General features: G+C 55.8%; 3 protein-coding genes across 3 annotated transcripts; all 3 read right to left on the bottom strand.

Annotated features, from left to right (window-relative positions):
- Nucleotides 1-4415: 4415 nt before the first annotated feature.
- Nucleotides 4416-6290, bottom strand: LDBPK_303420 (hypothetical protein, conserved; the record flags this gene model as incomplete). The annotated part of the gene is made up of 1 exon (XM_003863005.1): nt 4416-6290. The coding sequence occupies one exon, from the start codon at nt 6288-6290 to the stop codon at nt 4416-4418; it is 1875 nt and encodes a 624-aa protein (XP_003863053.1).
- Nucleotides 6291-10132: 3842 nt separating this feature from the next.
- Nucleotides 10133-12310, bottom strand: LDBPK_303410 (calmodulin-related protein, putative; the record flags this gene model as incomplete). The annotated part of the gene is made up of 1 exon (XM_003863004.1): nt 10133-12310. The coding sequence occupies one exon, from the start codon at nt 12308-12310 to the stop codon at nt 10133-10135; it is 2178 nt and encodes a 725-aa protein (XP_003863052.1).
- Nucleotides 12311-13197: 887 nt separating this feature from the next.
- On the bottom strand, nt 13198-14163 carry LDBPK_303400 (hypothetical protein, conserved; the record flags this gene model as incomplete). The annotated part of the gene is made up of 1 exon (XM_003863003.1): nt 13198-14163. The coding sequence occupies one exon, from the start codon at nt 14161-14163 to the stop codon at nt 13198-13200; it is 966 nt and encodes a 321-aa protein (XP_003863051.1).
- Nucleotides 14164-15404: the final 1241 nt, after the last annotated feature.

Raw genomic sequence — 15404 nt, 5'->3', positions numbered from 1 at the left:
GACAACCAACGCCGTGTGGCGTCGTGCAGCCCACTGCGATTCCGGTGCATGCAGAGCGGGCCGTTGCCGCGATCACGCTCCACACCACCGCAACGCAGCAAAGGCAGCAAAGGCAGAAAAGCGGTGGGCGCCTGCGCGCATATGTGGTGAGCCGTCGGTGCGACTCGTCGTGAGCTGGTCCAAGCGCGATCATGGCCGCACGTCTCCTCGGCACCGCGCCAGCCAAGCGCTGTCCGCCGACGCCAAGAGGCCGCAGCCGTGCCCGGCGGCCGGGCTGCAGGCTCTTGGCCTCCCCACACAGAGCCTGGGTTCCACACCCTGATACCATGGTGAAGTAAACGGTATCATCAGGGCAGTGGAGAGCGAAGTCAGCAAAACGTTCTTGGACGAAGAGGAAGATATAGGTAAAAGCGGCTGTGGTTCTCATTTCGTTTTTTTCTTCTCTAAAAGCCTTCTTGCACGGCACTGTCTGGCGTTTGCGTTGGTTTGGAGGCGGCTGAAAAGCCTGAGAATGACGAACACCCCAATCGCACCCAATTAAGCATTTTAGCATCGCCCGCACACATGCCACTTTCTATCGCGCGGGCGCCGGCACATGCAACAAGCACGGCCCTTTCTCCTCTGCTGCCGCCTCCCTCCGCCCCTCCCGCTCGTTCTCCCATAGAGAAGGGAGCATGGAAGAAAAAAGGGTAAAGGCCACGAACACGGGCCGTTCGAAGAAACAGAGCACAGAAGAAAAGCACCAGTAGAAAGACAAGCACAGCTATCCACCATGTAGATACATCAACGCCGTACGCTGGTAATGTGATTGCTGTAGAAACAATGAATGGGTGAACAGGGCAAAGATACACAGATGCATACAACAAGTCAGTCACGAGCGCAGGCGCACGCAAAACAGGCTCCGAATACAAGGCAGCAGAGGGGCCTTGGGCGATGTGAGTGGGTGGTGATCGGTGAAGACAGAGTCATAAAAACACAACAAAAAAAAAAAGAATGCGGCAGCGTAGGGAAGACGCACCATCAGCTGGCTAATGTGAAACGCAATTAAGGCACCAGAGGAGGAACGCATGCCAAGAACGACGACACGAAACAGACCAAAAAAAAGGCGGCCCTCACCTCAATCGCAACACTCATAAACATACGTACAGCTCCGTCGTAATGAGGCAAGCAAACAGTATGCACAGATAAACAGAGAGAGATGGAGAGGGGAGGAAGGAGGATGAGAGGGGGGAGACAGCAACACTCACGAAACCTCAATGAGCGATGCTTCAAGCACGAGGGTGGACCAAACGCGGACATGCGCACAACAAGAAAGCACATGAGGCAGCATAAATGCGCTGGTGTGACGGAGCTGCCGGTGCAAGGTAGTCCCTGTTGATCATCGATTTGTGTCCTTTTCCCACCCCCTTTTCCTTGTTCTGTCCATGGCTGTCTCACACAACGCCCCATTCCGTAGCCAGACGAGAGCACGCTACGAGAAACGAGAGAACAAGAAGGACGCAGAGCACAGACGATCAGGAAGTAGGCACGGCCAGTGAGCACGCGCACAGATTTACACCTCATCAAAAAATGAGAAGTAAAAGGCATAGCGGCAACGCGAGCAGCGAACAATGGCAAGCAACTCAAGAGCGAGAGAGAGAGCGAGATGATGCGCCATCACACACAAAGCCGCACCGACCCTCCGATCGACGCGAGTATGCAGCTGGACGAAAAAGATAAAGGCACAAAGAGACGCAAGCAAAACGAACGTCAGAAAAGTTTGTTTTGCAGTAAAGAAAAGGAGGGTGAAAAAGGGGGGAAGTCCCGCAACGACGCCGAAGCAGCCGCATATGAAAGGCAACACGCACACACACACACATATATATATATATAAGAAAAACGCATGATGGCGTATAGAATGTCGTACGCAAAGCACGAGAGACGCACCCGGACAACGCAACAGCACCAAAAAAAAAAAGGTGTGGGATATTGGGGAGGAGGGAAGAACGCCGAGAGAGATGACGCAGGGGGATAACGGAAGGGATACATGCACACGCGAGTGCACATGAACATGTGGAAAAAGAGAATGTCAACAAGTAGGGAAGAAGAGGCGCCGAACGATTACGCGTTTGTGGACAGAAGCGGCAATGAAAGAAGTTGTAGCAGAGATGTTGAGTGACCTATTTTACCTACCGCCTACACGCGCTTCCTGTCGTGCTCCGGCGTGCCCCTCGGAGCAGCGCCGTCGAATGAGAAGAGGGAAAAGATGGGCGATTGGGGGGGGGGGGGTAAGGATGTGACCAGGAAAGAGAGAAAGCAGTGGAGGAAGAAGCCGAAGCCTAGAAAGATACCCACAACAGCATAGCCCCACACCAGAAAAAAAGGCCCGAGACGCACATCATACGCCACCTCCTTTGCCCTTCACACGCGCGCCCCACGTCCTACACCACCCACACACATACCCGCACGCCAGCGTGCCCTTCAGCCCGAAAGGGAAGAGCCAGTACCCGTTGAAGCGCACGCGCGCTCACACACATCAGCGCCCGTAAGCAACGCCGTTCACTTGGCACTTTCGTTGCCAATTCGCTTTAGCGTCGGTGTATGTTTGTGGGAGGGTGTTAGCAAGCTCATGCAAGAAGCGAGGAGGGGGTGTGAAGGGATGGAGATCACGTGCGGGGCTAGTGCCTACTTCAGTGCCTTCTCCACCCAGCATCCCGAACAGCAATAACATTATACACACGCACACACATACACGCATGCACACAAACAGGTAGTTATGAGCCGGCCACCTACATAAAAGACAGGGAAACATGTGGAAGGCGAGTAATAAGCTTCGAAAAGAAAAAGAAGGACGAGAGAGAGGCAGAGACAGAACTTACGCTTGTACAGTAAAGCACGAAGGAAAGCACACAAGAAGCGCCATAACACGCTGGCAAGAGAAAAGCATACCCACCGAGAGAGAAGGCAGGCATCATATATATATATATATACATCGGCACGAAGCACAGCGGCAAGCACATGCGAGGAATGAAGCAAAACAGAGACGCAATGCCACACACAGAGAGAGAGGGAAAAAGGGAGAAAAGATAGAGAGGTGTGCGCACTCGAAGTAGAAACCCAGACGAAGAGAGGGAGGGGGAAAACCCCCACGATGTGAACATGCGAATCAACATGGGAAAAACGGAGCGCCATCACCGCCTTCACCACGCACACACACCTAACCGCGAGCGCAATGCTCTAGACGCAAAATACGCATCACGAAATCGAAATGAGGCAAAAAAAAAAAAACAGAAGCGAAAACTCGACTGTGCACTCTCGCAAACAGGCAGAGAGAGAGGAAAGCAACAAATGAAATGGGAAGGTAACGAGAGAGAAGGGGAACTACGCCAGTCGACTGCCGCGGATACAGCAACACAGTAATAGATACGTCAAAAAAAAACGTCACTAAACCCAGAAACAACGCCACACGAAAAAAAAAAGCGAGAAAAGATGGTGCGCACTGCCCCCAATCGCCAAGAAACAATGCGCAATTAGAGCGAGAGGGCAAGAAATGGGAAAGAAGGAAGACAACAAGACTAACACACGCACGTGCGGGTGCACACGCCCAAGACGGCTTATATACACAGCGGCACGCACGTCTGTTACGCAACAACAAAAGGAAATAGAGACTTTTTTTTGTTTTTTATGCATCCATACGCTCCACAAAGACACACACATACACGCATGCGCAGACAGAAAGAGACGCCGATGATACGAAAACACACAAAAAAAGGAGACACAGAACCGTGAGCAAGAAAGCATGCAGAAGGAAGAGTCCACGTTTAGAGATGGGAAGCGGAGAGGAACAGAGAAGAGATGAGTGTGTGTGTGTGTGTAGCAGATGAAAAAGAAAAACACCCGCATACCGATGCGTGCACACACAAACGCACGCACGCACAAGCGCACATCCAATCGCGCGAGAGTTGTAACCGCAATCGAGAGAGAAATCAGAGAGCCAAAGACACGCACACGCAGAAACGAAGAATTCGCCAATCAACGATACGCACGCTCAAGTGCGGAGCGGCACGGAGAGCACGACGACAGCAAAAGAAAGAGCTGGAAAGGAAGCCAAAATAAAAAAACGTGTAAACAAATAAAAGACACACATGAATGTGCAGAGGCAGTAGCAGCAAGGTGGCACACAATCAAACACGGCAAGACGCCAATCAGGAGAAGTCGGGGAGGAGGAAAAGGGGGGGGGGCATCACCGAGCACGACCAAGAAGGGGAGACGCTGCAATGGTGCCATATCGGTAGAGGCACCAAGAGAGAAGTAAGAGCGGCTAGCAAAACAATTAACTTAAGAGAGATACGCCCTATCCCCTTCTGTCCTTGGCGTTTGCCAATAGACGCCTCCGCTGGTGAACTAGACGTGCGCTCGAAATCTCGCTTGATCAACTAGTGCGCCTGCGTGATGGCCGGCGACAGGCCAGGGCCGGCAGTGGCCGCCAACGTTTCTGCTTTCAGGACGGAGAAAGTGCCATCTGTATTGACAAGGATCAGACGAGGGGCATCGCTTTCGCTTGGCGCCGCGGCCTGGGTAAGCACCTGCGCCGGCGTCGCGTACAGTACTGTTCCCTTTGCCGTCTGAAAGCTCTGTAGCTGCGATTGCGGCGGGCACGAGGAAAGCAACGTGTAGGTGGGTCGAGCGGCGCTCGGCTGCTCCGAGATAAGGATTGGGGTGGCCGCGGGAGCGGTTGGTGTAGGCGCGGGCACAGCGTAGGCAAGGGTGTAGCCGAGTGGGAGCTGGGCAGGCGCAGCGATACCTTCGTGCGGAGGTGTAGAGGTAGCCGGTGGACGGGAGGTAGTCAACATGTACACCGTCTGCTGCTGCGGCGGCGGCTTCTGGGGCTGAATCTGCTGCTGAAATGGTTGCAGTTGAGCCTGCTGCTGTGCAAGTTGCTGTGTCTGTTGTTGGGGGTGGAACTGCTGCTGGAGCTGCGCCTGGTGCTGCGCTTCTTGTGCACGAAGTTGCTGGGCCTGATGCGCTGCCTGCTGCTGTTGAGAACGAGGAGCCGGCGGCATGACGCGAGTTTGAGCGGAGGACGCAGTCCGCGACTCATACTGTGGCGGCGATGTCGGCGCTGCCGCCGTCGAAGGTGGAGCAGCACTCTGCGCCACGTGCGCCTTTGCCTCGGTAGCAGCGTGGCGCTCCGCACCGGTAGCCAGGGCCTCGCGACTGCGAGGCAGGGGAGCCTCCACATTCTGGCTCGGTGTGGCCGAGCGGCTGCTGCCGTGAGCAGGGGCGGGGGTGGCCGTGGTCGGAACGCTGGGCACGGAGGGCAACGGATCAAAACGCTGGTTGGAGGCGGCGACGGTGACGCAAGCGGCGGTGTACCGAGGTAGTGCCGCGGTGGCGGGCGATGGTGCGGTGGCTGGCGGCTGATCGTCGCGGCGAGTGGAAAAGATGACTTTGCTTGGCTGCGATACGACGCTGGACGACGTCACCGAAGGGGCGCCCGTGGAAACGCGCTGCATGTCGAAAAAGGAGGCGAGGGCAGCTATAGTCGTCGATCCAGAGCCGTTAGAGGACTGCGTGAAGGACACGGTGCGCGCTGTGGCAGCGGGGTGCGTAGGTGCCGCGGATGTGCGGCGTGTCTCTGCAGCGCCACTGCCCTCCGAGTGGTTGGGGAGTAGAGCGGAGAGAGCGTTTGCGACGCTGCGTGGCTGAGGCGGCTGTTGATACTGACGCTTGTGTTGCTGATGTAGCTGTGGCTGCGGCGGCGACGGCTGCGGCTTCTGCGAGTGCTGTGATTGTAGCTGCATTTGGGCTTGCTGGGGCTGAGGCTGAGAGTCCCGCTGAGAATGCGGCACGGGCAGTGGTGACACCTGCTGGGCAGTGCGGCGCAAGGTCGCAGACCTGTAGCGAAGAGAGCTGGAGCTCACGCAAACAGTCGGGGAGGCCGCACCTCGCAGCGATTGAACGGACGTGATGGAGGCGGTGGCCGAGTTGGCAGATGAGGAGGCGGCTGCGCTGTCAGCTCCGACCCACTCCTTCGCTTCGGCGCTGAGAGACGTACCTGTCGTCACGCAACACGAGGAAGGCGACGCAAGGGTCGACAAGCCGTCGGTGCTGCTCGACGCGGTCGGATCATCCCACCGACCGACCAAGCTGCGTGACGGCGGCTTCGCCGCCGTCGTGGACGCGGCTGCCTTGTAGTTTGCAACGTTACCGCTAATAAAGTAGCCACCTGAGGCATCGACACCTTTCGGCGGCAGCTGCACCAGCTCATGCGAGAATGGACACCGCGCTCCCTTGCAGCAGCCACCCATGGCAAAGAAAGTGCAGATGGGGCGTTGGGCTACCTCTTCGTTACTCTGCCACGCACGTGACGGCGCGCAAGCGCTTGAGCTGTCCATGATGTGCGTTTTGTGACTGGCAATGAGGTGGAGTAGGGGCAATGGCAAAGTCACTCGCGTTCGTCTCTCACGTGCGTTGCCGTGTTGCTGTGTGCGCCCTGACCGCAAGAAGGGAAGCCAGTAGAGGTGACGTTAAATCGGGTTGCGCAGCGAAAGCTGATAGGGAAAAAGACGCCTTTCAAGGGTTGGTGAACGGAACAGAGCAAAACAAAGGACAGCAATAAAATGAGCGCTGTATCCGAGACGCGAGAGAGTCAGAGAGAGAGAGAGCGAGAGAGACTTACCGCGCAAGAGAACAGCCCTGACTTCTTGCTTCTCGGACGCGGTAGCTGTGGTGCCGAGCGGTTATCACTTCGATGTACCCTTGAAAAGCGCGCTGTGGCAAAGGACTTGAACGACACAGAAGAGAATGATGCGAAGGCCTCAGGGCAGCGCACTGCCCAGGACACGAGAACGCGCAGAGAAACGCACACAAATACACAGAAAGGGAGAGGAAGAAAATATAAAGTAGCACCTACTTTGAGCACACACACACACACAGTGAGAGAGAGATAAAGAGAGACGCAAGCACGCACACGCTCTGATAAAAATAAAAAACGTGAAGAGCGTCAGCAGGGGTCAACGATGCTGTGTGTTTATATGTGTCTCTGTGTGTGCGCGTGCGTGGATGGCTACAGATGGAGTGTCTGCTGGCAGAGAAATCACTCGTGTCTCTAAGAACGTTGGAGAGAAAGAGAGAGGGTGACGTATGCTCTCTGGGTGTGCTAGTGGGTGTATAGGTAGGTCTGGACGTGGTGCCTTTTTTTTTTGTTATTCCGCTTGATCACTTGTATCACCTTCTCTAGCACTTCTATAGTGCGGTGTTGTGTGTGTGTGTGTGTGTGTGTGTTGCTGAGTGCGTCTGTGGCTGCTGTTCCTAGATTGCAGGAGAAGAATGTTGCTGACGCCCTCAAGCGCCAACACACTTTCCAAATGGAGAGAGGGGAACGTAAGAAACAGAAAGAAAAAGGGATCAGGAGCTATGAGCACACGCGTGAGAACGAAAGGGCTGAACAAAATAAAAGAAACGAGTCAGCCAAGCGGAACGGCCCCGTCACAACGACGGAGCGGAAGAAAACGCACAACAACAGATCAGAGGGAGCCAAAAAGGAAAGTCGGGGAGAGGGAGAGGGATGGAGGCCTTGACGGAGATGGAGGAAGAAGAAAAGAGACACACACACCCGCGCACACACACAAGCTGTGTGAGGTACGGAAAGTGACTGGAAAGAGGGAAAGAAAGAACGAGAGGTGAGCGCGAAGATTTCCCAAACAGCCGGCAGCCAAGCGCACGCACAGAAAAACAGGGTTGCGCCCCCCTCCCTCCCCTCCCTCACAGATGAAGACAGCACAAAGGAAAAGTCCCCGATATGGTGCGGGAGCGCAACACAAAGAGGAGCGTTTCCCGTCGCCTACGCGTAACACTCGTGTAGGGGAAGAGAAGCAATCCCTTCCCGTCCACGAGAGCACGCACAGTCACTTGCCTCCCTTGTTAGCCACACACGACAACACAAGCGTGTCGGCTTGAGAGAAGACCCGCGACCACCTTATAGTTGCTTCTCACACACAAACACGCCCTAAATACGTGATATCTTTGGTTTTTTGTTGTTTTTTGACGGATAGTGTGGGATACGCGGCGGAAGGGGCGAGACCAGGAAGGAGAAAGAGACGCGCACGTCTACGACAGTGTGAGCCGTATGCAAAAGGAAAGATGAAGCCCCTTACCCGCGAGGAAGCACCAAACAACAAAGCAAACAGCGAAGAAAATGGAAATAAGAAACGAGATTTGAGAAGGAGAGAGGGAGGCTAGAAGAAAGATACAAAGGAGAAAGAAAAAGAAAACAGCTCAGTGTTGTACAGAAATGGGCATGCAAAGACATGCAAGGTCGGCGGCTGGAGCTGCAGCGTACACAGTCAAGCACCTTGTGTCAGGTATCAAGCGCAGGCGTGTAGTGCGCACGTGGCGGAAAGGGAGATGGAGAAAGAATGCGGTTGGAGATAGATAAATGAAAGGAAAAGCGAGCGTGATAGCAGAGAGAAACATGAAGTCATAGAGTCAACCAAACGGGATAGCAGAGTGACGCACACACGTGCACTGGCGCGTCATCATCATCACGTCCCTCCCCTCCCCCTCTGAGTGACGAGTGAGCTACACATGCAATATTGGACCCTGAGGAGCTTGCCCGCTGGCGCGCCTCTTCCGCACCGGCATCAGCAAAGAGAAGGTGGAAGTTGCACAGACACAGACACGGACGGGCCTACAGATCAGGCTACTGTATCTGTCAAGGAGAGACGCGTCGTCGTCTTTCTGTGTCACCCTCATGGAGCAATGTTCCCGCTCCGTTTTTTTTTCTTCGCTCTCTCCTTTGGGAATGTTATTGGCTGCTTTGCGGTTAGTTGCTGGCTCGTTATTCAAATGCTCTTTCTTTTTCCTTCCTGTTGTCTGCCCAAGACAAAAAAAAAAAACGTTTGGTCGCAACTGCTCGGAGTTCCCCTCACAGGCGCTGCCGAGTCGAACTCTCCAGATTATGCATTCTGAGTGCTGTCTGCCCTCGTCTTTTGGCGGAGCGTTGAACAAACAGAGAGGGGGAGAGAGAGAGACGAGGAAGGCGAAAAAAAAAAGCGAAGAGGTAAACGACTTGGAGAGAGGAGCGACACAAGGAAGGGCAATGCCCTACACAAGCAAAAAATGAAAGGAGAAAGAGAGAGAGAGCAGCAGGAGAGGAGTAGAGTTCACATACCATCGCACACACGCGAACAGGTAGACAAATATAGGCATCTACGCTCACGCATGGAAACTGCGAGGGAGAGCGGCACCAGAGATTTGATGGGGTGTTCAGGCGATGACAAAGGTGAGCGCGTCCCCCTTCTCTACAAGGATCCCCCCCCCCCAAGATGAAAAGCAAAGTAAGAAAAAACGGTTGTTCCAAGACCGAGATGATGTCGCAATCAATAACGACAGCGGAGTCGAGAACGCACGCGCACACAGACAGGCAAACACCAAACACAATCGAACATCACACGATGGAAACGACGTCAATGTAAAAGAGGGAGAGAAGGAGGGAAGAGGTGTGTGGCCACACGAAGCCCCTCGACAAAAGCGGAGAAACGAGAAATCAGTGCGGAGCCGAGATGAGGCCGCTGTACGGAGAAAGGCGTAAGGAACCACGAAGTAATATGAAGAAACGAGTCGGCGTCGGTGACAAAGAAAACAAAAAACACAGAAAGAGGTGAGGCGAGGTGAAGGTGTACTGTACATAGAAGAGCATGCCAAACGTGAGGAAGAGGGAGGGGGAGCCGTACCATATATACGAAACAGGAGATAAGGAAAAGCATGCCACAGTTTTATAGGTGGATAGAGAGAGAGGGGAGGGGGAGGAGGGGGGGGGGCGCACGTGCACACACAAAATAGCAGCAGAAGATACGCCGCCTTACATCGATGACGGGAGACACCCAGAGGAAGAGCACAGAGCAACAAGCAAAGAAAAACGCAATCCGGCACCACGCCCGCACGCGCACAGGTGCGCAACACGTATATAGCTGCACCGGCACACAGGCGCGCAGGCGTACATCAGCACGCAACGTCCACCGCCAGGTCGCTCTCTCTTTGCCTTTTCGCTTACCGCTGCGCGAGCGCCAACAGATCAGAAGAGAAAAAGGGGAGTAAAGAAGCGAGAGTAGCCGGCACTTTGCGAGAGAGTAGCGATGTCGATCGTCGCTCACAGACGGGCCCGCTGAAGCATGAGGATGCAGAACTCGTTGAAGAAGATCTTGTCCGACATTCGCGAGTAGCGACGGAAGCGCCTGTCCACTTCCATCGGCGACGGGTCGAGCCCGTAGTTCTCCATAGTCGCGTAGATCTTCTTGAAAGTATCCCGATCCAGGTAGCCCCTATGCTCTACGTCGTAGTACTCGAACTGCTGCTTCAGCTTTTCAGTGAGAATGGTGCTATCCGGGCGAAAACTGCACAGTTCATTGACGCTCAAGGGCCTCTTCTCTCCCCAGCTGTGCATGACAGAAGCGGCCGGCGTCGTCGCCGCCTCGTCTATCAGCTTCGGCTGGGTGTGGGTGCACGATAAAGCTTTGTCGCTACTGCTCTGACTCCGAGGAACGGCTGCATGCACCGTGGCATCGGCTGCGTGTGGCAAGATCTGATGTCTTGGCGATTGCGTAGACGACATCCACGCCGTCCGCGATGGCGCGCTCGATGTCGGCTCTACCACTTCGTTAGCGGAGATGAGCACTGAAGCGCGTGGCCGGCGACTGGGGCTCGTCGATGAGCGCATCACCGCCGAGTCGCTCGGGTTGAGCCTGCTTGCCCTCACGCCCCTGTCATCCTCTTCCACCTCGTCTTCGAAAAGGACGTTGGCGCTCCACATCAACCCCCCATTTTTGCGGGGCAACACAAATTGCTGGAGCGCAAAGTGGAACATCTCTTCTCCGCGGTTGGGGTCGTCAACGTAGAGTTCAGCGATGCCGGAGTGCAGTTCGTCCTCTGTGATGACACCATCCGCCCCCTTCTCCGCATACAGCCGGCTTAAGGCTTCGCCGATGAGACCGAGATCTGCGTCGGTGGCGGTGCTGGATCTATAGCACGACTGCTTCAGAGCGTCTTCAGTAGAGTACGAGCCACGCCTGGGGGCGGAGTCCCACTTCTTGACTGCCTCGGGAGGCAGCACGCCGGAGCCTTCGACAAAGCTGCGGATGAACTCCTCCAGGGACAGCCGACCGCCGTTGTTTCTCTCCGCCCCGACGACGATGGCCGTCATGATCGAGGTCAGCATCTCCTCGTCCCAGCCAGGAAAGGCGTCGTGGAACAGCACCTTGAGCACCTTCACCAGCTCCGAACGCACCACGAACCCGTCGCCGTCGCTGTCCAGATCTTCGAACACCTTTACGAGCCTCTCGAGCTCCCCTGAGTCCTGCATTTGCTGCAGCTTTTCACAGGCCACTCGCACCCGCTCGTGGGCGACCGCCACAGGGATCTGCATGAGTTGTATGTTCCGCAAGAAGCTGCGGACAAAATCCGTGACGGTGAGCTGGCCGCTCTTGCTGCGGTCGGAGCTCCTCATGACCAAATTGCACAAGTCGCGTATTTGGCTCTCGTCCTCGGTGGCGCTGCCGAGGGCGTCCGAGAGGGCGTGATAGAGGTCCTCGAGGTCGACGAAGCCGTCGTTGTTGCGGTCCAGCACGGCGAACGCCTCCCGCAGCACCGTCTCCTCGTCGTCGGTGAGCTGACGCGCACCGGCCAGGCTTTTCTGCGTGGGCTCTAGATAGGTGGCTGGCAGCACGCCTTGGTCCTCCTGGTAGCTACGAATAAACTCCGACAAGGAGATGACACCGTTCTGATCCGCGTCGGCGCTGGCCATCACAACGGAGACGATCTCCTTGAAATTCTCATCCGTCAGATCCGGAAACGTGGGGACAAGGTACGTCCGCAGCGCCACCTCGAGCTCCTCCGAATCGATAACGCCATCCTGGTTCGTGTCGATACGATTGAAGTTGCTCTGCAGTGCCGATACCTCCTCATCCGTTAGTCGCACCTGCACATCCGCGACGCAGCTGTTTACCACCTCCGCCGGCACCACACCAGGGCCGTCTGCGAACGCCATGAGAAACTCCGTCAGGCTAAGCCGCTCATCGCGGTCCTTGTCAGCTACCTGAAACAGCGGTACAAGGTACTCCTGCAGCGGCGGAAACCTCTCTGCGCCAACACAAGAGGCCACCTTCGCCATCATCTCCTCGCGGCTGACGAAGCCGTCGCTGTCGCGGTCCATGTAGATGAACGTGTCGCGTAGCATGTCTACCTCCTCCGGTGCCAGAGAGCGGAGAATGGTGGCCACTTCTCGGTCGCCAGTGCCATCCATCACGTCATCTGGTCTCTTTGAGAACGACATAACAGCCACGGGAGAAGAGGGAGCACAACCACACGAATAAGCGGTCCGATGGGCCTGCCTCGATGTGTAACGCAAAAAAAAATGTTCGTGGAGCGATCCAGCCGTTGAAGCAGTGGGTATCGAATGAGAGAGGAGCGGGTGTGCAGCGACTGGCGACAGTGCTCGCGAGTGGCCTCACCAAACACACGGAAGTCCACGCTGTGCTTAGAAGTGTGCGTGCGCAGACGACACAGAGCGACGGAAGCGCGCACCGAGAACAAAGAGAGACGAGGAAAAGGTGGGAGGGCGAGTGACGGAGACGACTCACGCGTGAACGAAAGAGAGAAGGAGCATTCGCAGTTTGAGGATGGAAGCGCAGCGGGGAAGAGGATAGGGAGGCAGAGCCTGTGCCGGCCGAGCCGCTGGCCTCAACTGCCGAGAAAGCAGGCAGTACACAGGCACCCATCCGGCGGAGAAGGCTGGCATGCCACCTTTCCCTTCGCCCCTTTCTGCAGACGCTGCCATGCACTCACGAATATCTTTGGTGGGCTCAGTTCTGTTGGCTCATACCAGCGGCACGCACGCGCCGTTTGGCGTAGAAAGCAGTGAGATGCTTGGGTCAGCGTGTTGGCGTGTATGCGAGGGTGGATGGGCGGCTGAGAAGGTCTGGTAAGACCTAGGCAAAGACACGCACAAGCATACATATCTAGGCGTGTGTGTGTGTGTGTGTGTGTGTGCGTATGTGGCAGGGCTGGTGTCTCTGCGAGTGCGCGTGTTGACGCCCAGGTGTCAGCGCTTTCTCTATCTCAACACAGATATGCACGCACCTAAAGAAAAACACATGCACTCTCGCCACAGCTCAAGGGCGCCACCACCATCACCACTCAATCCCCATCGAGGCTGAGAACTTACGCGCTCCGGCGGGGCGCAATGTAGTGATCGTAGTAGTGCTTCATCCAGGTCTGCGCTAGCTCCAGGTCGAGCTCGATGTGTTCGACGTGGTGGTCAATGATCTCGGGGTCTAGCGGGGAGGGAAAGAGGTGAATGAGGCAGCCGCCATAGCGGTGGTTGCCGTCAAAGTGGTGATCCACGACGTACTGCTCCTGCTTGGCGATGAGCGAGAGCACTGCCAAGCGCAGCTTGATGAACTGGTAGAGGCAAGGCTCGATGTGGCACAAGGGCTCCTTGGGCTCGCCTTTCAAGTGAGGTAGACGAGCGCGATGAATGCCGCGATGGACAATGATGTCACACAGCAGGTATTGCAGTGAAGTTCGTAGCTGCTTCGTCACGATGAGGTCGACGCAGTCCCCCATGTCAAGGTAGGGGGAGTACATGAGAACGGGGTCGTAGGAGTTAGTGCTGTACATGCTCATGCCCATCGCCTGCGCCACCTTGGAGACGCCGATGGTGTAGCGCCGCTCGATGCCACTGTAGTCGACGCCTTGCGGCATCCGCAGAGGGCGGCTGCGCAGTTTGTTACGGAGAAGCTGCGCCGTAAAGAGCTTCATCTTGCGCATCAGGAAGATCTCGTCGGCCACCTCCAGCTCGGACCGTCCCGTCTTGATCGAGATGTATTTCACCCGCTCATCGTCGTTGAACTCCTTCGGAAAGTAGTGGGTGTATATGACATCCTTAAACGTCGGTATGTACCGTCCCTCTACCGTCATCTCCTGCTTGTACGGAAACCACCGTATGTGGCTTTCCGTGCGTGCGTTGGAGCCTTCCAGGTAGCCGTGGATGTGACGCGGAATACTCTGCGAGGACAGCGTGTTGCCGGTGCGGTCCATCATCTTCTTCCAGTAGCGAGTAAGGGAGTTGTGCTCAAACACCGGGCTGTCCCACATGGACATGCATCGTACAGGGGTGCACCGCATTGTGTGCTCGCAGCTATATCATGCAGCGTCACTTCGATAACTGGGACTATGGGCAGAACGAAGGGCTGAATATGGCCAACTAGTAGGAAGAGAGCAGCCGTACAGAAGTGGGACGTGGGTGTGCGCTATACGTTGACGTGTGCCAGCGTGTGTCTCCCTGCTCAGCCGCCTCCTGGCGCTATCTGTACCTTCTCTTCTCTCCACACGCCCTAGTCATTGGACGAGTGCGAATCAAGGCGCACCGTGGAGAACGAGTGGAAAAAGAAAGTATGCGTTTGTGCGCAGGCGTGAGTGATCGTGGGCCGAGGCACACAAGGAGGCATGGCAGCGCAGAACAGAGGGAGAAAAGTAGAGGAGCACTGCAAAGAGAGCCGCCATGCACGCGCACTTGCAGAGCGAGCAATCGCAAGCACGCCGTGCCTCAGCGATACTCTCGACGAAGAAACAGTGGCTCGCTGCTCTTTCGGGAACTCGAGTGCATCGCAGTTCATGAGCACCGCTGGCGGAGGGCGAACGAAAAAAAAAAACGCATTCGCCTTGCAATGCAGCATCAAGCTCCTTGAACTCTCCTGGGCCTGCCGTGCCTGAGGGACGGCAGAGATGACCGAGTGGAGCGGAGCACGCATCCGCTGCGCTCCTTCACAGGGGGGCAGACGTGCTCTCGGCGCACATCCACTTGTACTTCGTCCTTTCTTGTTCTTTTTTTCGTTTCTGGGAAGCATACGGACAAAAAAGAAAATTAAAACAAAAAAGATAAAGGAATCGAAAGGCTACAGAGGTCTGGACGCACGGGACGAGCAGAGTGCGGCAGCAGGCTACGGGGAAGGGAGAACGAAACAGAGAGCAACACACGAGGAGGAAGCCCTGCATTTCTCTCCTCCCTCCTCAGTGACCATAAACACACCCGAACACCGACACGCACGCGCTCAATTGCTCTCTATTCCGCACCCTCAATGTTGGTCTTGGTCTGGACGTAGATACCGTCAAGGAACTTACGGATATCCTTCTTCTTGACCAGGCACATCTGGTGCAGCACGGCGGCCTCGCGGGACACCTGCTCCAGATCGTTGCCGTCGAAGATGATCTCATCCTTGACCTTGGACGGGTCGGTCTGGCTGACCTTCACGCTGCTGGGCACCAGCTGGCGGCGCACGCGCTTCTCACCAAGGAAGTTGCGGACCTCGATGTTCTGGCCATCCACGGAGACGTTGATCGGAAAGTGAGCGTAGGCGCAGCGCACC

This window comes from Leishmania donovani, chromosome 30 (assembly GCF_000227135.1).
Source record: "Leishmania donovani BPK282A1 complete genome, chromosome 30".
Classification (NCBI taxonomy): Eukaryota; Euglenozoa; class Kinetoplastea; order Trypanosomatida; family Trypanosomatidae; genus Leishmania; species Leishmania donovani.
This window is presented reverse-complemented; position numbering and strand designations above follow the sequence as displayed.